Genomic DNA, 24345 nt, shown 5'->3' with positions numbered 1-24345 from the left:
CACACTTGGTACTGTGTTACTAGGACCTCATTCAGAGTACTGGACCCAGTGCTGCACTTTCAGGAGGATACAGGCATATTGGAACAGATTATGAGGAGGGCAACGAAGATGGGCTATGGAACAGAAAACGAGGCATACAAGAGGCTTAAGGGGCTGTGCATGCTTGGTCTAACGAAAAGAGGACTGAAGGAAACCCTTTTTATTTTATTGGGTTGTCCTTGCTTTTATTTTGATTATGTATTTTGTGTTTTTATATTATGATTTTATCCTGTGAATCACCCTGAGACCTGCAGGTATAGGGTGGTATACAATTTAAACAACAACAACAACAATTTATTTTATTAAAATGTTGAAGTCCTGTACTCCCATTGCAGCAGCACCATGCAGGCTCACACTTAAAATATTACAAATTTGTGAAAACAAGTATAGAAAACACATAGATCAAGGAGACAATCCCAGCAGTCAAAATGAAGCAAAAAATGTTATCTCTCACATACCAGAAAAGCTTGCTAGAATAAAATGGTCTTTAGTAAACAATGGAAAACAGCGAGGGAGTGGGGGCAGCCATACCTTGTGGGGCAAGTAATTCCATAATTGAAATGGAGCCATTGAGACCTGTCTTATGCTACCTAAAAATGCTTTCATCGTATGTCTTCCAATACTTAACAGCACCACTAAAGCAAGCACTTTGGGCTTTGCAACAGAACTTCCCCCCCTCTCTCATCTCCTAGTGAGCCCCCTAAGTAAGTTCTGCCCCCCCCCGCCTTCTGGAGCAGGGACACAGAGGGAGTAAATAGGGAGGCGAAGTTCTGCTGTTCAGGCAAAACTGCTTGGATAAGTGTTTAGTTGTATTCTGCCCTGGATAACGTTCTGCCACATGGACCAGGACAAAGTCTAGATCGAATGGACTTAAGCTACAGGAGAGTAGATTTGGGTTGAACATTAGGAGAAAATTCTTGAAGGGATCAGAGTCTGACAATGGAACAAATTAGCTAGAGAGGTGGGTCCTCTTTCTTATTGGACGTAAGGCAGAAACTGGGCAGACATGTGGGGAATGTTGTAGCTCCAGATTTACTGCACTGAACTAGTGGGTTGGACTTGATAGCCCACACAGCCCTTTTCTAACTCTACAATTCTGTGATGTGCTGAAAACTTCTCCATGCAAAGAAGTATAAAGAGCTGCTTTGCTGCTTTCAGATGGAATGTCCCCGTGCCATAATCAATATGGGATGAAGCAATGGAGGAACCTCTTAATACATTCACAGCAGCAGGGCACAGCCTCACCGAAACCAAGTGGGTTTCAGCTGTGGGCTTGTTGTAGATACTGGCAAATTAAGCCTGTGAGTATATAATTCACTCGCCTAAATTTTGGGTTGTGAACGTTTCTAGGGGGCATCCAGCCCTCAACAACTGTCTGTTGGGAGTGAGGAAAGGGTTGCTTGTAAAATGCTGTAAAACACAGCTAGAAGCTCAGTTCAAAGCAGGATAAATTTAATCCGAAATTTGCACAAAGCAAAAGTTTTATCTTATAGCTGCAGGAAGACCCTGGCAGCCAGATCCACAAGAAAGTCATGTAATAATACATTAAAGGCAATGGGAGCAAAATTCAGACCTTGGTTTAGCAAAATGTTTCTCTATGGAATTACTGAACAGAGCGGCTTCCATATTCTGTAACCGCACCAAGCGTAACTCCATTTGCACCAACTGCAGTCCAGAATTGTCCAAATGACTTTTGAGAAGTTAATCGCTGTCTGAAGGCATGCTGCTGGAAGGTCTAGTTTCAATAGCAGACATCTAGCTAATGATGCCCCCCCCCCAGGCAGAAGCTGATGTCTGAACATGTGCTGCCACTACCATCACATGTGGCAAAGGGTGCAGCGGAGGAGGAAAAGTCCCCGAGTCAAGAGGCTCCATTTGGTAATCCCAATCTAGAGATCTGCCACCATGCCAGGAGGCTGAGTTGAAGCTGCCACTGCTGCCTGGTAAAGCTCTCCCATCTTGTCTGCAAGGCAGGAGATGGCCTTTTGCAGATGCCCCTCCCCGGAAATGTCTATTTAGGGAAGGCTGTACCAGTAATGCTGGAGCTGCGGCGATGGATTTGTATTTGCATCCTATGAATACTAATAGGCACTCTCTGGAGGCTTCATTTTTTACAACAAATTGGCAGTGGATCCATTCTGAGTACTCAGTTAGGTTTTCCTGCAGTCTGCTATGGGGCATGAATAAGCCCCTTGAGCTTTGGCAGCTGTTTTCCTCTCAGAGCTAATGATGGGATCCTCATGTGTGTACAGGACTCTGGATCTCAGGCAATATGGGGCCATTTACTGTACTTATGACAGTACAGTACATTAAGCTTAACAGGGCTGTGTCAGCATAAATAGCGCATTCCCTTGAAACAAGACTCTGATCAACAGAAGGTACACCAGTATGAGGAAATTACCAATTAAGGGCAACATGTTGAGAATCTTCCCCAAAACTATCAAAGGATGTATAAATGTAATTAAGGGATTTTCCACGTAAACTTAGCAGTCTTCTATAAAGGTTATGTTAAAGCAATGGAGTATGATCTGATCTTGGTTATGAAAGATACAAGGCAGGAGAGATTATGGAGTTATGGATGTGACATTTAAATTCCCTGTCAGATACCATATTCCAAAACTCCCATGCTGAAAAGTGGGGAAAATGGTATCTTTTGCCAAAAGTTTCAGGTACAGACAGGCCTGCTTGTTAATGCGCCACCATCATTTTCAGTACAATCACGTGATGTCTTCTTGCTTTTATAGTGGAATGAATAGGCCAATGCTCAGTGTTTAGCTACTGGCTGAGCCAACACACTATGTGAATAATTTTGTTACCGGGTAAATCCATCACAGGTACCATAATTAGAGCTGGTGCTTTCCTGCCCATTTGCTCTTCGAGATGTCCTCGGAGTCCTGCAAGATAAATAAACAGATCCACTGATACCTTTCAACTCATTTAAGCATTCAAAAACAACATAACCACATGCTGCAAATAAGCGTATTTATCTAAAAAGAATGAAAAACTGCCTGATTAAAATAAAGAAATCCCTTTGGTATGATTCAGCACAGCTCATTTGACATTTTGATGCAGAAAGTTCAGATTGCGGCTTAATGCAGGAGAGCTTTCCCCCCAGTTTCATCCTAGTTTGTTGGTTGAAAAGCCAGGAACTTGGTAATATCATAATTTCCAGTACTTCTTTTCTATGATGTGCTGTACATAAAAACTGCCTCAACCACACAAATGGTACTGTGATTTAATAAATAATAAAATAAAGACAACTTGGAACCTGCAAGCTGGTTCCAAATGCAAGCTGTTTATGTAATTAATGTAGAAGTAAACAATCCTCTTTTATAGTTGTCATCTGATTTTTTATAGCACGGACAGGAGACTGAGACATGAGCTCTGGCAGTAGACAAAAGCAGTCAATGAGCTTTGATGCCAACTAGCATTTATTTATGAATATTCTCTTATTTGTGTACTGTGTATTTTTAGTACTCTGCTTTTGTTCTTATTTACTGGTTTATTATTGGTTTCTTGAAATATGTTGCATTTCTATATGCTTAGGTTTATGCTGATAATACTTGTGTGCAAGTCTTTTATTATTAGGTTGGTTCTCCTATACCAATCCAGTCACGCACTGAGATCTTCCGAGGCTCTTCTCTGGGTACATTCATCAACAGGGGCCAAGTACTATTACTTCAGAGGCAGGCCAATATTTTGCTAGGCTTTTAAACCCTTTTCAGCAGATTTTGGTTTTTATTCTGATTGCAGTTTTTATCTTCTGCGCTATGCTGCTGTTTCATTGTTTTCAGATGTGCTGTGTATGTCTACAGAATGAGACAAATTTTGTATTTTTATTCTTCTTGTAGTTATACAAGGAATGCAGATTAGTAATGAAGGTGTGGCGTATCCAATTAATTAATAAGGGAGAGGGAGCAAATAAGGCAGTACCATAATGCAGATTTATCTTTAACACTCACCTCCAAAGAAATAAGATGAGTTCCCAAAAAAAATCCTCCTAGATTTTTTTTTTTACAGTGCAGACCTGTGTCTGCTTAGAAGTAACCCCCAATGTTCATTGGAATTAACTGTAAGTGCACATAGCAATGCAGCCTCAATATGAATGTTTCTTAAATGTGTAGAAAGGTGAAATGTCATTTTGTGAACAGTTAACTAGGTGTTATATTGTATCGCTTCTTTTTGTTTTGTTTAATAAACTTTTTTTTAAGAACTAAGTTCAAGACTGTTTTTCAACAAATTTATTTATTTGCTGGCAAATATGACTGCCCCTCCAATGTTTCATGATGCTGAGATCCACAGGCTAATTAATAGATTTCATTAGATTTACCACAAATCTAGCTCATTCAAATAATGTATGAGGATAATGATGGAAAAGTAATTGCAAGAAACACTCCTTTTCTTAATCAAGTTATAGTGAATCTTTTTAAGGAAAGTGGTAGTTACTAAGCCATGTTGCACTTTTGTGGCTAAAAATGTTTTCTATTTCTGTGCAGCAGAGCACAAATCTGAAGGACACTGGGGAGGGGGGAAGATGCTAGATTTGGCTTTTAACTGGCCTCCCATTGTCAGATTCTACAATACTGCAATTGTAGTAATGCGATGTTTCATACCATTACAAAGCTTAGCTACAGAAAACGTTATCCTTTCCCTACAACTTCAGAGATGTCAACAACCCATGCCATTTAGAGACGATATGCTGCTGCTGGTGATTATTATTATTTTACTTAATAGCTTTACGAGAATAGAACATTGTCCAAGGCCTTCTCATGCAGATATTGCATCACTTGGAAGGGGTTAACAGATGGAAATGGTTGATGTTAGAGGTGAATATTGACTGAGCTGAACCCAAGATCAATAGTTGCCTCAGAAGTCGAAAAGGACTTCATGTTACATGTTTAAAACAACTTGGTCTATGTTTTCCAGCAATGCGCTCATTCAGGGTCAGCTAAGCACCATTGCAATGAGGCAACTGGAAATGTACACGGCAGCTACATTTGCACACACTTGTCAAGTGGATGAGAGGCAACCCATTGAGAGCACAAACTAGCAAAAGCATTGCCTTTCTCCCAGTGAAATCACTGGCACATAAGCCTGCCACTGTTTTTTGAATTTTCGTTGCTTTCAGTGGGCTATCACTGGACAGGGATCGAAGCTGTCAACCCATGCATTATTTGCATCCATTTCTCTTCCTTGAATATGTTGAAACAAGAGTTCCACTAAATTTAATTTTTATCACTCAATTAAGCAATTGCCCAATACTAAAACCACATCAAAAAGGTAAAGTATTTTATTTCCTGACAGAATATTTGGCAAAACCACTGCAGCCTTTAGAAACCGAAACCTATTTAGAGCACGTATGAGGATAGGAAGAAGGGGGGGGGGAGAGAAATACTTTTAAGTTCTGAGATTTAAAGTGCATGCTAATCACAAATTAGCTACTTAAGTGTTCCACACTAGAAAGGAAAAAAGATACACGCATATAATGTCGTCCTGATGGCTTTTATGTAAGCTAATTCAGGCAGAGAGCGCCAATATGCTTTCCTGCAGATTGCTCTATTAACATTATACAATGGCTGTAGTGCAGTAAGCTGTTGCTTAAGTGCAAGTTTAAGCCAAATCTATGCCTTAGCTTAGAAACAAGGCTCCTGTCATTGCCAGCTATAGCAGAGAAACACAAGGACTAGTCTCTGTCCTCTGAAATGAAAGTGGAGGAGGGACATTTTCAGAAAGAGCACAATTGTAGGCCAGAGTACTAGATATTTTTTTTTCATTTGTCCCTGCCATGCTCCTTTTGCTACCTTTCCTCTCTGTGTTTTAACCAAATACACTGTTATATCACTTAGCGCAGGTCTTTAAATCCCAGAGCTAATAAAGCTCCATTGCTTCAGCTGTATGGATTTGACATGCAGCATGTGCTTTGAAGAGAAGCTTCACAGGGGATCAGGTTCCTAACAGTCGACTAAGAGTTTCAGTCCCCACAGAGGTGCCCCTGGCGTGCTGAGCACTTAACCCTTCGACCAGTACCAACATGACTGTTCACAAATTATTGATGTCTCTAAATCCCTGGCATATTGCAGACAGGTCTTGTCTCCCTTGAAGCCCAAGCATATGGCCACTAATGGGATGGATTAAGAAGAAAAAAATACATGCAAACACTCAGCCTTTGCCACATGAATGTAAAGCCACAGAAACAGGAGAAGGTGATTGAACTGGACTGAACACTGCTAAATACATGATTAGCCTCTTGTTATGGATCATTTCCATTGATCTATATCTGGTTTTGCAGCACAGTTTAATTAAAGCTGTCTGGAACAAGCCTGTCCCCTAAATGATCAGCTATGCAATGAAAACGTGAAACTTGAGGAAGCTTGAGGCCTCTAAAAAAGCCTCACTGACTTTGTGGTAAAATAACAGTAGCAGGAAGGGAAATATATTTTCTGCACAAATGAACTGTTTTGTCGCAGCATCTCAGGTTCCTGAACGTGGTTTTAAAAACACAACAACTCTCGTTTCCTTTTAAGTTTGTTCTTAAGGTGGATTGCTTTTCACTCCCAAATAATTCTCTGGAAGCCAATAAGCTTACTTGCAAGTTAATTATTTCCTGATAAAAGGGTCTAACAGTGCGTCCTAAGCACGTCTATTCAGAAGTAAGCCCCACTGAGTGCAATAGGATTTGCTCCTAGATAAGGCTGGACAGTACAGGATTACAGCCTAAAATGGGGGGGGGGGAATCCAGCCCGCAGAAAATGGCCCGCCAGCCCCAGGAGCTTTATCTCCCAATCTGATCAGGACATAAAGCACTCTGCCTGCTCTTTGGAGATCCTCCCATCACAGTGCTCAACATCGCAGTACTAGGACTGCAGATAAAGCCGTCTGTCTGCTCTTTAAGAGCAAAAGGCAGCACACAAGGCAGCCTCTCCGCCCCTGGTACTAGAAAAGCTGATTGTGTGTCCCTGTGTCTGCATGTACTGTATGTGCATGTTTGAGAAGAGAGAGGGATTGTGTGAAGTGTACCTGCATGCCTGCTGAGAGGATCTGCTGTACATGTGCAGTGTACACACATATACACCTTAGCCACACCCAATGCTGGCATGTTGTCCTCAGAGGGGTGGCTGACTGTCAACAAGGCGCTTGGGCCAAAAAGGGCTATTCAATTTTTTATTCTACTTCGAAGTCACATTGGAAAGACTTACACTTAAATCTATTTATTATTATTGGAACTGAATGGCTTTTAGACAAGCATCTCAGGGGGGTTTCAGATAGCAGGCTGTCACTGTAGCCCTAAACAGGATATACAAAATTTACAAAAATCACATAAGCAGGCCCAACAAGCAATAGATTAACCATAAGGGAAACTGGCAAAACTACAATAGGGACAAAAATGTAAATTTCCAATTTTACAAAATACCTAGGTAAAAAACAAATGTAGGTCATTCCAACGGATTAAACAACCAATGGTCCTAGCGACAGTTCTCACCTAATTTTTCACTTATGGCAGCCCAGTCACTTTCCTTTTCTCTCACACAAGAGGGCCACACTCTGTGCACACAGACACTCACTGTGTGGCTTTTGAGGAATTTAACACCTTTTAGCCACACCGCCCAGGCTCTTCCAGTGGAAGACCAAAGCTCTATAGACTCCACTGGCCAGAGAATTCAACAGCTCTGCCTGCCCTCTACAACAAAGAGAAGGGAAACTAATGCTGTTCTTAGGTTTGATAATTAATAAATAAATAAATAAGTCACCTAACAAGGTGCCTCTCATTCCATTTCTCCAGTCATTAACTTGGTGGCAATGGTCGGGAAGATGTCCAGTGTTTTCCATTTCCCACAATGCCCCAGAATGATGCTTCATTGGCTCTTTAGGGCACTGTGAGAAACTTCCCAGATGGATTACAAGTTGAGGCCTTCTATGATTGAATCTAGAAAAAGCCAGATTTTGAGAATTGGATCCCGGCTTGGATGGAAGAAGGAAAGTTGGAAAGATCCCTCTATGCAGGGATTAACTGACTTTTGGGACATGGACTTGGGCCTGGAGGAGATTGGAGTTCTGGGGGCCTTTGGATTTGGAGGAATTTTGAAACATGTCATGAAACACCTTATAGACCTTAACTTCAACTATGGAAATTTGGCTGACCTGTCCAGAAGGAATAAAAGCATTGTTAGGTTGGAGTCTTCCCGAGATCTGCTCTTTGGCATTAAAGAATATGAAGAAGACCTGCAGAAGGGACCTGGAAAAGAGTTAAGAGCCTCGGACATAAGATCTCCAGGTTGATGGACTATATGGAATTGACGGAAAGGACTGGCAGAATCCGAAACCAGGGAGAGGAGATGGTGGAAGAAGATTGGAGAATTTAAAGTTTATATATAGAAATACTGTAAAATTAATGAGTGTTAGAAAAATGGTGGAAAGAAAGCATATATAAGTATTTTAGTTTTAATGAAAAATAAGGTTAAAAAATATGTTAAGATATTTATAATATGATAGAAAATAGAGAAAGATGGAAAGGATTTGCTGAAACAATTAATAGAAGTGGAATACAAAAAGGGAGGTGAGAGGAAGTCGAGGAAACAAGGGAATGAAAGATAGAGTATGGAAAAGGTGTGATGTATGTTTTTAAATGGTTTTTGTTTTGTTTTGTTTAGGGTTAGAGTGGGTTAGGGTTTTGTTTTGTTTAGTTTAATGTGTTTAGTTTAATGTGTTTAGGTTGTGTTTTGTATTGTTTATATATTGTATTGTATTGTTTCTTTTCTCTTTTTGTTTTTTCTCTCCTGTCTTTTTTCCTTTTCTTTTCCTTTTCTGTAATCTTTAAAAGTAATGAATATTATTTAAAAAAAAAAGAGAAACTTCCCAGATGTACTCAGAGCCACCTCGTAGATCATCAATGGAGGATGGGCAGATGGGTCAAACGGGTCAACATTGATGGGTCCTGGCAACACTGTGTCCTGCTCCCAGCCCTGGCCATTTGATAGATCTGAAGCCAGAAGACACACTGTTGGAAGTACTTGAGAAGCTCCAGTGAACCCCCCCCCCCTGTTCAGTATTGACTGCTATTAGCCTCTTTAGCACATGTAAGTGGCATTCCTCTTCCTGGAAACCAGACACAATTTGGTTTCCAGGCAGACCTTCTGAGCACAAGGGAGTCAGTTGGGGAATGTAAACTTTAGTTCCTTTCTTTCTTTGTCCGGACAGCAGGCCAGTCTTCATTGAAGGTACCCTCAGTGACCTCCCTCAGTCTCTAAAACGTGCAAGCAGAACTATCTCATGCCCTTTAATAGCCCTCAGCAAAGGCCTTATCTTGCTGTCCTCTGACCCAGAATGGCTTCTTGCAGTTCAACTGCACACCTGGTTTTGGTCCCAGAATAAAATCAAGTCTCTTCTGCTTCATCCAAGTTACTAAAGCAGCAAAAATGCAGAAAAACTGGAGTCACTGTCTTTCCAATGAAATGCAGCAAGGCCAGTAAGGTCAGAGAGATCACACAAGCCAGAGAGGCCATACTCTTCTCAAAAATGAGAAAGATAATTATTTGTTTCATTTTAAATATATTTTTCATCCTGCCTTTCCTTTTTTTAAAAAAAAGCCTCCAGTTAAAGGCAGCAATAAATATAAATAAACTATAGGCGATAAAGCCACTTCATATTTATAAGCTTTCAGGAACAGAATGATTATTGAGTGTCAGGTAAATTCCACAGCTGGAGAACCACCACAGGAGAAAGCACATATCTCTGTCTCAGAGAGTCAAGGGCCGTGGGGCACCCCGAGAAGGGCCTCAGAAGATGATATCATTTGGCCTGCAAGTCTGTAAGGGAAAAGACAGATACTATTGTCATGAGTAGGGAGAGCACTAACATTTATGGCAATTGTGCTTTCTAAGAGCTGAGTCATTTGCTGAGGAAATGAAAAATTCTTGACTTTCTTTTCAAGTTAAGTAGATGGTTACCATTCCCCCCCAGAGCCTAATAAATAAATAAAAAACCCTGTAAAGCATTTATGTTATTTTTAGAGAAGGTTCAATTATGGACCTGTCATCGTACACAGTACATCCTTTTATCAGGCCACCATGCTAACTTGTTTTTTTCCACAGTAAAGTTTGCTTAATGACCAGTTTAACAATAGATTTTTCACTGTAGGTGTTAATTAGAGCTTTGTGGACTCTATAGGATTTGTGCTCACTAAACCCTGTAATTCAAGACAAAAGAGGTGGGAGCACACCAGCCCCCTTTCTCTTTCCATGAAGACTTGACGGTGACTAAACCAAATCTAAGAAACAACAACCCCACCGCCACACCGCCTTCTCTTTTCTATGGATACCCAAAATCATACCACACCGCTTCAGAGCAGAAACAATGACAGCAAAGAACCCTTCTTTTCAGACTGCAGTTTCCGAACTAAAAAACCCAAGCTCTACCACCACCATAGTCATTGATACAGATGTCACAGAATGTTGCTGTCTCCTCAAGATTATTGCGAGAAGTATCTCTTCTTAGTTGTTTGGTGTTTCTGGACAGTAAATCAGCCTTGAGTCTCATCAAAATTATCCACGTGAAACAGATTGGTCTGATATATCCACTCCTCACTTAAGAGAGCTTTCAGTTATACTTGCGAGACAAAAGGGCTGATTCACATACTGTTGTGGAGGAAAAAAAACCCTGTATATGCTGTGAGGCATATGCGGACTACATAATCCCTCAAGTGCAGAGCATAATGGATTTATATTTATGAGGCATCATAGGATCCTTCTAGCCCACCTCAGGTAAAGAGGCAATTGTCTTGGATTCTGCTCAGCATACTTCGTATCCTTAATAAATCAGTTAATATAAATCCAATATGGTCTTTCTAAAAAGAAAAAGTTTGCAGCCAGTGCCTGAAAGACAATAGTGATAGGGCGTGGCAAAAGGACCTGGGAGAAATTCCAAAACCTGGGTGCCAACACTAAGAAGGCACTGCTGACTTCATTAAGATGGAGTCGCATGTGCTGTTATTTTGGACTTGTGTGCACATGCTCAGCACAATCAAATATGGCTAGTTGAATGAAGAATTAAGAAGCTTTTCTTGGGTGGGTGTCTAGGGGAGAGAAGAGTTCATATTCATGACACGAATCTTGCATTAACCTAGAATTCCTCTGAAAGATGTGTATAAACGATGATTAGAGGACAAAGACTAGGCTTTAACTTTTGAGATGTTGTCTGAGTCACACCCAGAAAAGACCTACTGAAATAAATGGATTTGAGTTAGCTGTTCCCATTGAATTTAATGAGTCTACTCTGAATGTAACCTACAGTGCAATTCTAACCATCCCTAGTCAGAAGAATGTCCTATGGAACTGAATGGGTCTTACTCCTAGGTAAGTGGGGTCTTGGTTGAATTCAACCCTTTGACTATAAAATTACACTTACTGCCACAAAGTACACACTTCAGTGGAATGGTGTTCATGAGTGCTATACTTCGAAGACCAGTCTCTATGATTACTAAGAAAGTAACACCAGTAAAACACCACATCCATTATTCATCAAATGATTGATGCAAATTCCCCTACACACTAGTTCTATGGGGCCTGAGTGATATTTGAGACTCTCAAGGGTATATGGCTACTGGCATGTAAGCTGCAATACTGAATTTTGGAGGAGTGGTATTGATGTGTTGCAAGTTGAGAAATACAGTATTATATGGATAGATATGAGCAAGCCAGAGCCAAGTTATTAATGAGATGGGGGGGGGGGGACCTCCCTCCTGCTATTCCCACACATTTCATTATATAAAACATTGACCTGACCTGTACACGTTGCCACTAATGCTTCCTTCTGTGGGTTTGCGCTTGTAATTAGTTGTGCCATGCTGGCAATGCAGATTTCTCCCCAGTGAACCTGCATATACTAAATTGTATCAGCTTGAACAGCACATTTGGAGGAGACACAACCCTTTGCCTTTTCTTTCCTGTGACTGATTTACAACTGCTTATCGTGGTACACAATCCCAAAGCACTAGCTAGTATTGAGATCACCTGGCAGTGATTTGCAAAATCTGAGAGGTGGTAAGTAAAGCCTTCAGGTGAGAGCTGGGAACTTTGCTAGGGCAGTGTTTGGAAAGCTCTGCCTGTGCCTTCTGTAAATCAATGACTTTTCTCCAGGGCCGTCAATCTGGCACCTTTCACAAGTGTTAAATTCACTTAAATATTTCCCCCCCTTAAGAAGCTGTCATGAGACATACTGAAGCAAATATGTCCTTTAGTGGATACACATGGACTCTGTTGTAACAGTGTCTGTTAAGTGAGCTGACATCCTAGGATGATTTAAAAAATAAATAAATCCAACATTTGTTGGGTATCATCGTACTCTCTATGCCAAATAGTTTCAAAGCTGGAAATAGCCAAATGAAGATAAAAACAACAACAATGGAATGCTGACCAATATATGCTTAAAAGAAATGGAATACTGTTTGCTTTGAGCATAGATGGACAAAATCTATGCCATTTTTTTGGCAAACTGCAGGTATATCATGTTGCTTGTCCTCAGCACGTGTTGTCCTCACCTTATGTTGTCTAGAGATTCTAAGCGGAATGATGCTAGCATAATCTCTGACTTCCTCTAGAGAAGAGAATGATTCAGAGTGACATTGTACATGTGTGCCTGAATTTATCCTCTTTGTGCCCAAAGATTTGACAACTTCATGTTCATAACTCTTTAAGCTTAGATTTTTTTTTATCTGGTGTGTGGAAACCAATATATTGGGGTGGTAAAGAGTGTGAGCTTCACATCATGAAATTCTTGGCTTAAAACAATTTCGGCTACAAACTCATTGGATGGGCTTAAATAAGATACTCCCCTTTATGCTCCCATCTGCAATATGAGAAAATAAGAATACTTTAAGACTTTCCATGGTGCTTTCAATGATTGCCAAAGTGCTTTGAATATCCAAGAAAACACAACTGTGTATAAATGCTAATTTCATTAGCTCATTATTCCATATACTATAGATGCATTTTACAGAAGGAAAGTAGAATTATTTGCTTAGGGCCACTGAGGACCCTAAACAGAGATGAAATTAATTGTGTCTTTACATTTATTCTGCACCTCTGGAGTGTGGGCTTATAATGAATGGGGATCACAGCAGGCATGGGTGGCAGCGGCTGCGATTTAACCTTTTGTTTCCCTGCTACATTCCTGAGGAAAATGCCTCTTCCACAGCAAATAACAGCTTCAAAAGATTGCACTAAGGGAAGAAAGAGTTAAATTCCCATCCACACCTGCTGTGATCCTAATCATTATAAGCCCCTCTTTGGGCCTGAGTTCAAGGCTAAGCTGGGATCTAAAGCTAAACCATACCTAAAGGCATACATCTCTCCAGCCTCTATTGTTGAGAACAATAAAGAATTATGTTGGAAAAGCTACTGAGAACAATGTTAGAAGCAATGGGTCTTACCAGTTATTTGCATTTCGTGTTCATGATTGTGTCAATACATTACAGTAAGGTTAAAGGTAGGACTGCAGCCATAAAGTCGTAGGATTAAGTCTTCCCCAAGACTGTAAACCACATGCAGTGACAAAAGCACCAACCACCACACTGGACATGCTAAATATGATTCATTCATTGTAGATCATTTCTATTGATCCAGCTTTGACTTCTCAGAACAGTTTAATCACAGCTGCCTGGAAGAGGGTAATGGATGGCTTAGGGGATTGGTTACGGGATACACAGCAAGCCATTCTCAGGTCACAGGTTCAATCCCACAACTAGTTTGGCAATTACCAGAAGTCGTTATTACTGTATCTGGTGACTTATGTGAAATAAACTAGTGGAATTTCATTTGAGTCACTCTCGAGAAAAAATACGCACTTGCACACCCTTCCTAAACATCATAATCAATACCAAGGGTGTGCAAATCAGAATGTTCCTTGAGCCATTTTTTTTTAGGACAGTGAGTGGCAGTGACTCCATCAAATTTATTTTGCTAATAAATTTGCAACCATACAAATGCAAGCGTACTAATTTGCTTAGGGCAACCTCTCAGAGGTTTGGCATCTATGCCACACAACGTGCATATGAATCAGTAATGATTCAGCACCATGCTACTTTACTTTGTGTTTACTATGGAGAACAGCACTTTGATTTCTGAAGCCTTAAGCCACATCTGCAAAGCAGGCTATAAGCAGAAGTTGGCTCTAGCTGATATTGGGTTTATTAAATGAAGGGCGCTGAGAACGGAAACTGATGTGACGTTCTAATCACTTTTGAGAAACATGAAGGGCTAGTGATGGAGAGGTGACCTTTATCTCAGCCAGGAAGATATCCCCATAAAAAAGAAGGCCAAGCTGTGAGGCACAGTGAAACACTGTTGTGATTTATTCTTGTACCTGTTTCAGGGAGGGAGGGGGAACCCTACTGTGACCCATGGCCACAGCATCCAGTTTTAATAATCTTACAGTACTGCTAGAGGGAAATAAAACATCCAATAAGAGGTGTCAGTTGCAAAATGAAGCAAGATGCCCACTCTCTAAACCAATCTGTGGTCATCACTGGTGCTATATATGCCATAGGCCCTAACCTGTCAGTGAATATCAGGCCCGCTTCATTAAAGTACATGTCAGTGAAGAGGACAGGGTCTAATGGAGGTTCAAAAATCTTTCCCAGTAACATCGTGAATTCCAGTGGTCCAATAACGAGAACAGTTATTTTAAATAAAAATTAGATTAAAAAATAAATAAATGTTTTAAAGCTACTATGATAGTGTTATGGGGGAATAGAGATCACCCAGATCCCAGGGTGCCAGATTTCCTCCTCTAGATTTTTGGGTGCTGGGATTTAATCAGAGTGCTGATAATTAAGGTGAGTTGACAAGCTGAGCTTGTTTTTCTGCCAGATAGAGAGGCAAAAGTCACCAACAAGACAAAAGACCCTACCGGGTAACCAAGAGGGAGGCTGCCAGGCCAGGCCAACGTGGGTGTGATGTGACACAGAAAAAAAGTTGTCCTTTTATACAGAGGTTTCTGACAAGTGTTCTGGGAATAGGGATGAAAAATTGGCAGAACTCCATGTGCACTGGCTGGTAGAGACCGGGGGCCATGGCTGGCTGCTGCTTTCGACTCAAGCTTGCTGAAGCTATGACAGGAGCAACGAGATACATTCTTCAGATGTTCTGCACCCTCTCCATTTAAGGTTTCAGCTGTAAACAGGTGTGAATAAACCATATTTCCCAAGACACTGCAGACTCCAATGTTCCTTGATTTTGCAACGGCGAGCGTCTGGAACCCGCTGGAACCTTAGTATTGCTTGGCAGAGGTTGAGGGTGGTGCGTAACAATAGAAACAGATCCTCATTTTTACTAGTAAAAATGTACACTAGTACATGGAAGGGGGTGGGAAAAACCCTCCGGTGGGGCGGAAGGCTTGATAGATTACTTCGACAGAGCACAGTAACACCAATTTTATATCAGTGCCAAATTCCTCTGACTGACAAGGCTTGATTCAACATATGGTAGCAGATGCTGCTGGTTATCTGATCCATGGGAATCAGCATGAGCGGTGAGAGGTTGATGGATCGTGTGCCATCCTCTGCACCAAGGAAAGAAGATAACGTCTGATCAGCTGAACACCAAGAGGGGGTGTTTTCCAAGCAACGGAGCCCCAAAAAGGTATGCTGAATATCGGGCTAAAAGTGTGAATGCAGATTGATTTATTCTCTGGTTCACGAGAGCTGCGTTTGGAAAAACAGCTCTGAGAGTAAAGGCTTGCATACCACAGATTTTTGTGGTGAGATAACGAAGAGGTATGCACAGTTGCTAAGCAACGACAGTCAGGAAAGTGGAAAACTACTGACACCTGGGGCTGGCTAAGTCAGAGCCGGGAAAGCGAAAGTTTGTTTTGACTTTGAGACAGCTTGGAGATTGCCTGCCTGAGAGAGAGGCAGAAAGACAGCTCAAAAGGAGCTTTTGGGATTTTACTAGCTCGAGAGTGGAGAGCTGAGACTTGGATTCAAAATGGATGCCAAGGACAGGGGGAGGGAGGAACGGAGTTCTAATTCCCCCACCGATGAGGCTACTGGAAAGGATGCTGTAGCTTTGAACGTTGTACAGTGTTAGAATTGCGGACAGGCTGGGCATCTTCAGCGGAACTGCAAGACGCCGCGCCAGCCGAAAGGAGCGAAGGGCCGCTCAGCAAAGCCTGAGGCAGCAGGCAAAGGTCATACCACGTCTTCGGTGAAACCTGCAAAGGCCCTGATGGCGAAAGGAACCACGCCAGATGTTGGACACTCTTTTGTAATCGATACGGGCTGTAATTTTCATATGTCCCCGCACAGAGGACTCTTTTCGACGTTTAAGAAGCAAAGCTTCGCTGTGGAACAAGCCAACGGTCAGAAGCTGGAAGCGACCGGGGTTGGAACTGTGTATCTTAAGAGTCTGAACCTGACTATACACAATGTTTACTTGGTTCCTGAATTGAAGTTCAATCTGCTGAGTGTTTCGCAGATTGCAAAGAAAGGACTGAAACTGTCCTATGATGATAAGGGCTGCGAGATCTTCAAAGATGGAGAGTTATATCTTTCTGCCAGACAGAAAGGTGGACTGTATTTGTTGGACTTTGAGCAAAGTGATTACATGGAATGTAATTCTGAGTCTAACATGATTTCTCTTGCAGGTGTGACCAAAACAAGCGCCAAGAAGGTGGCCAGGGTCGACAGAGCGTTTCAGCGGGTGTATGCTGATGTGATTGGTCCTCTAGAACCATCTAGAGGCAATGCAAGATTTTATCTTGTGTGTGTGGATCATTTCTCTAACTTTGTCTGGGTTTATGTGTTAAAGAAACCACAGGAAGCCTTGGAAAGGTTTCAGGAGTTTTGTGACAAAGTTAAGAGTATGCATGATGCTAACATTGATTGTCTATTCACAGATGAGAAGCAGATTTTTCTTTTACAGGATTTCCAGAGGTTCCTGCAGAAGAAGGGGATCAGACACAAGGTTGCTGTTTCAGCGGAAGCGTGGAACAGGGGTGTCTGTGTACGGGTGAACAGAGAATTGCAAAAGGGGATGGAAGCGCAATTGCTTAGTTCACATCTGCCACATGAGTTCTGGGCGGAGTCACTCATGTCGTTTTGTCATGCATGGGTGAGAAAGGTTTCGAAAGAGTTGGGAAGTTCTCCTTTTGAGAAACTGTTCCAGAGAAAACCTTCTGTTGCCCATTTCAAGGTTTTTGGGTCTCATGTGAGGACAGAAGCTCCAGGTGGAGTAAAGAATGCCAGAGGCATTTTTGTGGGATATGAAAAGGGTCTCTACAGAGTAATTTTGTCTGAATCTGGTCAGGTGATTCTCACAAAATTTCTAGAGAGTGCTCCTGAAAAGGAGAGAGTGATAGCACACACATATCCCACAGAGGACGATTCAGATGATGATGATGATTTCACAGAGTACAGTGGTACTGAGAGCGACAGTGATAGCTCAGAGAGCTCTGTTGTCACAGTCATTGAGAGGAAATCTCACACAATGGATAGACCTTCACAGGTGAAGGTTGAACCACTGTTTACTGTTGGAACTGGTTCTCCTAAGAGTCCTGAGACAGAACCAGTGAGCAGAGAGGTTCAGCACCTCATACGCAGGTCTGAGAGAGTTACAAAGGGTCAACCACCTAAGAGGTACTCAAAAGAGTTTGCTAACTTAGCTGTTGCATGTGTTGCTGTTGTAAACAACCGAGGACGGGTTGGAGCTGTGTCTAAGTCAGAGACAAAGACACAACAGAGAGTTGCTAGCCAAGGGAGTGCAGATGCACTCGTTCCTTGGAAACCAGACAACCAGAGAGGTACACTGGGGAAACCAGTGGCGGGGAGTTCCAAGGGTGGAACTGAAACAACAGGGGAGTGTTATGTGTATAACAACTGTTTGTTTTCTTCTCTGGATCACGCTTTGCTTGCCGCAACACGCATTGATTCTTTTGGGGGAGGATGTTACGAAAAAGGAGCAATGCAGAAGCGAGCTCCAGGTGGCTGGAATGGTAAACAGGAAGCTGATGTTATTGGATTGTACCGTGGGAACCAGGGACAGTCTGTAAAGTGCTCTGAGAGCCGGATGTTATCTCAGAGTGTCACATGACCCTATACCAGAAGTACATGGGTGGGGTTCTTCTCTCTCTGGCTGCTGATGTGAGAGGGTGCAGACACGTTTCTCTGCACTACTGGAAAGACAGAAATAAAGGCATGTAAAGACATTTCTGTCTGTCTCTTTCCCCTCCCTGGGGATGGCAGGGAATGGGGAGGAGTGGCTGTGTTCTTCTCACGTTTGAAGAAGGATCGGCCGATAGAGATCTGGCCTTGTCTTGCCGGGAGCCGAGACGGGGGAGATCAACAAGAAATCAAGCCGGGCACCTGGATAGAGTGCCAAATTCCTCTGACTGACAAGGCTTGATTCAATACCCTGACCATTAGGTCCAGTCGTGACCGACTCTGGGGTTGTGGCGCTCATCTCGTTTTATTGGCCGAGGGAGCCGGCGTACAGCTTCCGGGTCATGTGGCCAGCATGACTAAGCCGCTTCTGGCGAACCAGAGCAGCACATGGAAACACCGTTTACCTTCCCGCCGGAGTGGTACCTATTTATCTACTTGCACTTTGATGTGCTTTCAAACTGCTAGGTTGGCAGGAGCAGGGACTGAGCAACAGGAGCTCACCCCGTCACGGGGATTCGAACCGCCAACCTTCTGATCGGCAAGTCCTAGGCTCTGTGGTTTAACCCACAGTGCCACCCGCATCCCCATACTTGGGAATAACCTTCATTAATTTACCACCAAGCAGCCATGTATAGCATTGAGCCCACAACAACCCTGTAAGGTAGATGAAGCTGGGAGGCAGTTTGGCCCAAGGTCATCCCATTAGCTTCATGACTGAGTGGGAATTTGAACCCTGGTGTCCCACCACACTGGCTCTCATAATGCTGCAATCCTAAGCACACTTAACAGAGAGTAAAGCCCTTTGATCTCAACAGCTTACTCCCAAGTGCCATTAGCATCTTGTCTAAGTTCACTACCTGTCAACCTTCAGTGACGCCATTTCCCTAACCCTCACATATGCAATACTGGGATAATAGTCCAGGCTTCACCATACAGGGTTGTTGTAAAGGTTCCCAAGATAATGTGCACAGTGCAATTTGAACATCTGAAATGTGTTAGAGAAACAGTATGTATTATTGAAGAATTTACAAGGGTAAACAGTAAAATATACCCCCCTACACTTTGGTATTTTATTGTATAAGAAAAGGAGGCAGAGGAAAAAATATAGAAAAGAAAATCACTTTACTATATAATATGGACATCCAAGTTTACTTATTTTGTGGGATAAACCAATCTTTATAATGGGTTATTTAAAGTTTTAGCAACTAATTTAGGTAAATGTTGTATTTTCGAACAATCCGTAGCTCTGTATCGTGATTCCAAGTTATTGCTTTCTACTTCTAGCATGAGCTATAAAGCAAAATATTAAAGCAGTAAACTTTTTTTCCTTGGAAATACAGTGCATAGTTATTTATTCGCCTATACTCCATTTCTCTCCAGGGAAATCTGGAAGTTTTAAATCCATTGATCCCCCACACTTTCAGTATTTGCCTTCTTCTTGGCCTCTGAGATAGTTTCTGTTTGCCAGTCAAATTCTAGAGATTTGTTTGCAAATTATAAATCCTATTGTGGTTTCATCTTTAACCAGTGACCAGTATTTTATTTAAAGGTACCCCTCTCATAAAGTGTTTTATTCTGGAGGCACGGTAAAGATTTACAATATGCTAAACCGGGCAAAAACTCTCTAGTAATCAGCAACAATACATTTTACACTCTATCATAATAATTTTTTCTGCCTCCATGTCGATAAAACTTTCCCTCCTTTTTACAATGGTTTACAACTTAAATAATTTAATACAACAGTTGTTATATTTTTATTGCAGGCTTATAAAACTTGTGCTATAAGTCTCTCCTATGCAATATATTAACCAAAAAATGACAGAGTAGACGGGTAGCTACTGATTACTAAACCTATAATTCAGGCTTGAAGTTCTGAAGACGTTATAAATGGCTTTTACTTCACTTGCACACTCTAGATGTGTCTTTCAAATGAACTGCCTGCCTCTTGGCATTCAATCTTTCTGCATCCATTACTTCCTTGTGTATATATTATAAACAAAAAAGGCGTTCACATTTCAGACGACACACATTGTAGCACAATAAACTGCTTCTAGTCAACGAGAATAAAGGATTGGTCAGGGAATCACAGGCACAATCTAATGGGAAACTGTCTTGGAGCAGGGCTTATTAAAACACATGGAAGCTGCTCTGGGGCAAATAGTTCATGCAAATCTTATTCACGCCCACAGCCAGCACCTGCAGGTGGGCAGCCTCTCCATATGCTCCTTAAGACAGCGGTTCTCAACCTGTGGGTCCCCAGATGTTGTTGGACTACAACTCCCATCATCCCTGAACTCTGGCCTTGCTAGCTAGGGGTGGTGGGAGTTGTAGTTCAACAACATCTGGGGACGCACAGGTTGAGAAAGGCTGCCTTAGGATGTGAAATGCACCTCTATCGCTTGAAATGGCAAGACACCTGTCTTAACTGATGACATGGAGGTGCTTGGCCTCTCAAGACAAGCCTACAATCTATCCGGGGGGAAATCTCTGTTGTGTTTTCAAGAAAGCACACGTAGTACTGCGCTGCATGGCATCAGTGTGTAATTTGGTTGATGATCGCAAAAAGCTTCATGGACTCATTATCTCTTGAGACTCCGCCCCCCCAGTATGGTAAGTAGGGTGGGTGGGTGTTTAAGCACTGATGAAAAGTAAACCTTTCCTCGCACTCTTTAAAATTCATTTTCACAGGTGTACTGGGAATTCTTTCTCTTTTTTTGCTTCTAATTGTAAGATGAGGACACCTCAACGAGAAGGGATAGGAAACCAATGGCATTCTAGATGTTGTTTGACTCTAGCTCCCATCAGCCTTTGCCAGCACAGCCAATGATCAGGGATGATGGGAGTTGTGGTTCAGCAACACCTGGAGGGCCACAGCTTCCTCCTTTCTGTTCCAGATGGTATGTTAAACTCTTAAGTCTAGGCTTAGTCCAACATTCTTCTTCACCTATGACCTTGAAATTTATCTCCCTGCCACAAATCTATGATTGGGTCTACTTAAGCCAGGAATCAGCAAACTTTTTCAGCAGGGGGCCGGTCCACTGTCCCTCAGACCTTGTGGGGGGCCAGGCTATATTTTGGGGAGGGGGGAATGAACAAATTCCTATGCCCCACAAATAACCCAGAGATGCATTTTAAATAAAAGGACACATTCTACTCATGTAAAAACACACAGATTCCTGGATCGTCCATGGGATTTAGAAGGGAATTGGGCCAGATCCAACCCCCGGGCCTTAGGTTGCCTACCCATGACTTAAGCTGTAGTTCTTTGCATGACAGCAATTTCTGTGCACGGTTTTCATACCTTCAAAGCTGCATTCACATGACTTAACATCACTTCAGACTGGCATCTAATAGAATCGAGGGACAGTCTAGTGGCCAAGTCCTTTGTGTGTATCCCAGGATCAGGTTGCCTGCTATATTTTTGTCTATGTTAGAAATATTGAGAGACATTAGATGGCAACACCTACTGCAGAAATGGCAACATGCTGCCCTCGTTTAGTAAACGTATCTCTTAACAGCTTAATAAAAACCATGATCCTTACATAGCCTTTCTATCAAACTTTCCAGGAAAAAAAATGAGAATACTAAATGCACCAGGATAGGGAAAGGATATGCTCCATTTGCTCTGCAATGATAATCTTTTACAAAAGAGGATTTTTATTATTAATTCTTCGCCTTCTGGGGATATTATAATTTCTAGAATGTAGAAAATGCCTTAAGCACAAGCAATTTGCTGAGCTAGACTGAATTTCAAAATGTTTCAAATGAGCTGATAAACAACTGCATAATTAGCCATTATTAGATCAAGACCGCACAATACATATATCCAACTGAGACAGCCAATGGATAGGGAAATTGGGGATATTGTTTTAAAAAACTAAAAGCCAGTGTTCTAGTTCCACTTCTTCCATTTTCTTTAGAAATGCAGATTATTCTATCAACTAAACCCTTGGGGTCTTAATCATTAAACACATACTTCTTGTATGAATAATGAGCAGTTTATGGGCTGAATATAACCCATACACTAAAGTGATTAGATTGCAAGCCTTCTCTCTCCTCCCTCTCTCACACAACACACAGTCTCACTGCACGGGCTGCATGCAAACATTTCTCTCTCTCATTATATCCAATGTTCCTTCTACCTTTTGACCTAGTGACCTAGATTCAATTGCAATGTCCTTAAATTCTAAGGCCTGTTGCTGTGATAACTGGCTTTACATAAAAACAGGATGATTTCCTTTTGAGAAGGAAGAGTAAAACAAATTAAAATGCAGGGTTTTTGTTTTTTTTTAAAAAACCATACTGCTTCAGACATTTGGGGCTTTATATATCATGGCTGCATTTCTGTGTAAGAACACCCTCTCTCTCTCTCTCTCTCTCTCTCTCTCTCTTTGTGTGTGTGTGTGTGTGAGAGAGAGAGAGAGGGAGAGAGAGAGACATAGACACCAATGTCACAGGGTTATGGATCACAACCTTTTAAAGTAAAATGGAAATTGGAGCCAATTGTGTGATTGTTTTCTTTGCTAACTTTAGAACACTCCTCAGGCATGGCAGGACCTGAATGTATTGTTGCAATGATGATCTCATTATAAGGCACTTGGGACGTTTAAGTGTATTAGTATTTTTGTAGCTTGACATGTAGAACTTTTTCAAAAACAGTTATCTGCCATTCTGCAAAATTCTCCCCAAAGACACACTTAGCTGCATCAATGGGATTCAGTTTTAAATTCACCTGGTGGGCTTACAAACGATGGTGTAGTTTTTGTGGCAGGAAAAAAAATGCCTTTTAATTAAGGTTGCATTACCCCAGGACCACAAACCCATGAAATTGTGTGATGATTTTGCAAACAGAGCACACTTCACATTACCCCTGTCCTTAGCAATTGCCAAAAAAGATGGAGAAAGGTATAAGGTAGGAATCAACTTGCTTGTCCCTCCACCAAGTTTTGAAAGACAAGGTGGGGTGAGCTCACATGACATAACTCTTGCTGTAGGAGTCTGCCAAGCGAGCTCCATCTGAGAAGATGCACCTGATCCCACCCGTGAAAGTGGTACCCGGCGACGCGATTGTGTGCTCCCCTTTTGCCTCTAGCTCCACCGCTTCCTGTTCAGCCCTTGGATGTTTAAGTGCCCCACTGCTGGATAAGTCTCTGTGCTCTGCCAGAAGGGTGGAGAAGAGCCAGAAGATCTGCTTCTCTCTGTCTCTGACATCTAGAGAAACAAGGGGAGGACTTCCATCCTTCATCACTGGGTGCCAGCCTCCCAGTTCCCCACCTGCTCTTCCTCCTTCCTCTTCCTGGTCCATCTCCAATGTAGACACCACTGATTTGTATGAGACTTTTTTCCCACGTTAAAATAGTATTGCCACCACCTATAATTTAGCTCTCAGCACTACTGAATATTGTGACATGAAAAGTTTTGTCAACAGTTATAAACAGAACTACAGTGCTGATAGACTAGCATCCCAGCCAGTCACTTAAGAACCTAACCCGATTAAGTCATATAAAGGTGTATAAAGAAAAGCTTATTATTATTTCTTTAAGTTGAATAGGGCAATTTCCCAATCAGAGTAGAAGGATGGGACAGTGATCAGGAGCCATCTTGTTATCCCAGTTAGATTCACCTCCCCTAATGTCTGAGACCTACTGCTGTGTTAACTCAGAAGACGGTGGCAGCTAGTGAGTCATCAGATTATTTTAGGGTAGGTGTAGTCTAAATTGTAAAGTTGAGACACCTAGAAACATGTCAGTTTAAGGAAGAGAGTACAGTGGTACCTCAGGTTAAGTACTTAATTCGTTCCGGAGGTCCATACTTGAAACTGTTCTTAACCCGAAGCACCACTTTAGCTAATGGGGCCTCCTGCTGCCGCTGCGCCGCCGGAGCACGATTTCTGTTCTCATCCTGAAGCAAAGTTCTTAACCTGAAGCACTATTTCTGGGTTAGCGGAGTCTGTAACCTGAAGCGTATGTAACCTGAAGTGTATGTAACCTGAGGTACAACTGTAAGGACTTGGTGGCCCAGTTTGCACATAATGCTAAGCCGAACAATGGCTTAGATTTAGGTAGTGTGGCAGCAGCAGGACCAGCAGAATACTGTCCTGAACTGTAGCAGATCTTTCAAGAATCCCAGGCTCAAATCTCTTTGCTTGTAGCCAT

The 24345-nt window shown here is 42.0% G+C and overlaps 1 protein-coding gene across 1 annotated transcript in view; it reads right to left on the bottom strand.

The window, feature by feature from the left end:
- Positions 1–321: 321 nt before the first annotated feature.
- Positions 322–24345, bottom strand: part of DPH6 (diphthamine biosynthesis 6) — a 242294-nt gene continuing 218270 nt past the window's right edge. The window contains exon 15 of the mRNA XM_083614001.1: positions 322–2933. Within this exon, the coding sequence (XP_083470127.1) occupies positions 2815–2933 (119 nt within the window). The 3' untranslated portion in view covers positions 322–2814. The remainder of the gene's footprint in view (positions 2934–24345) is intronic.

The sequence above is a fragment of the Podarcis filfolensis genome (genome assembly GCF_964270895.1).
Source record: "Podarcis filfolensis genome assembly, chromosome: 1".
NCBI classification, from domain to species: Eukaryota; Metazoa; Chordata; class Lepidosauria; order Squamata; family Lacertidae; genus Podarcis; species Podarcis filfolensis.
Note: the sequence above shows the minus strand (reverse complement) of the source record. Positions and strands in the feature narration are given on the sequence as shown.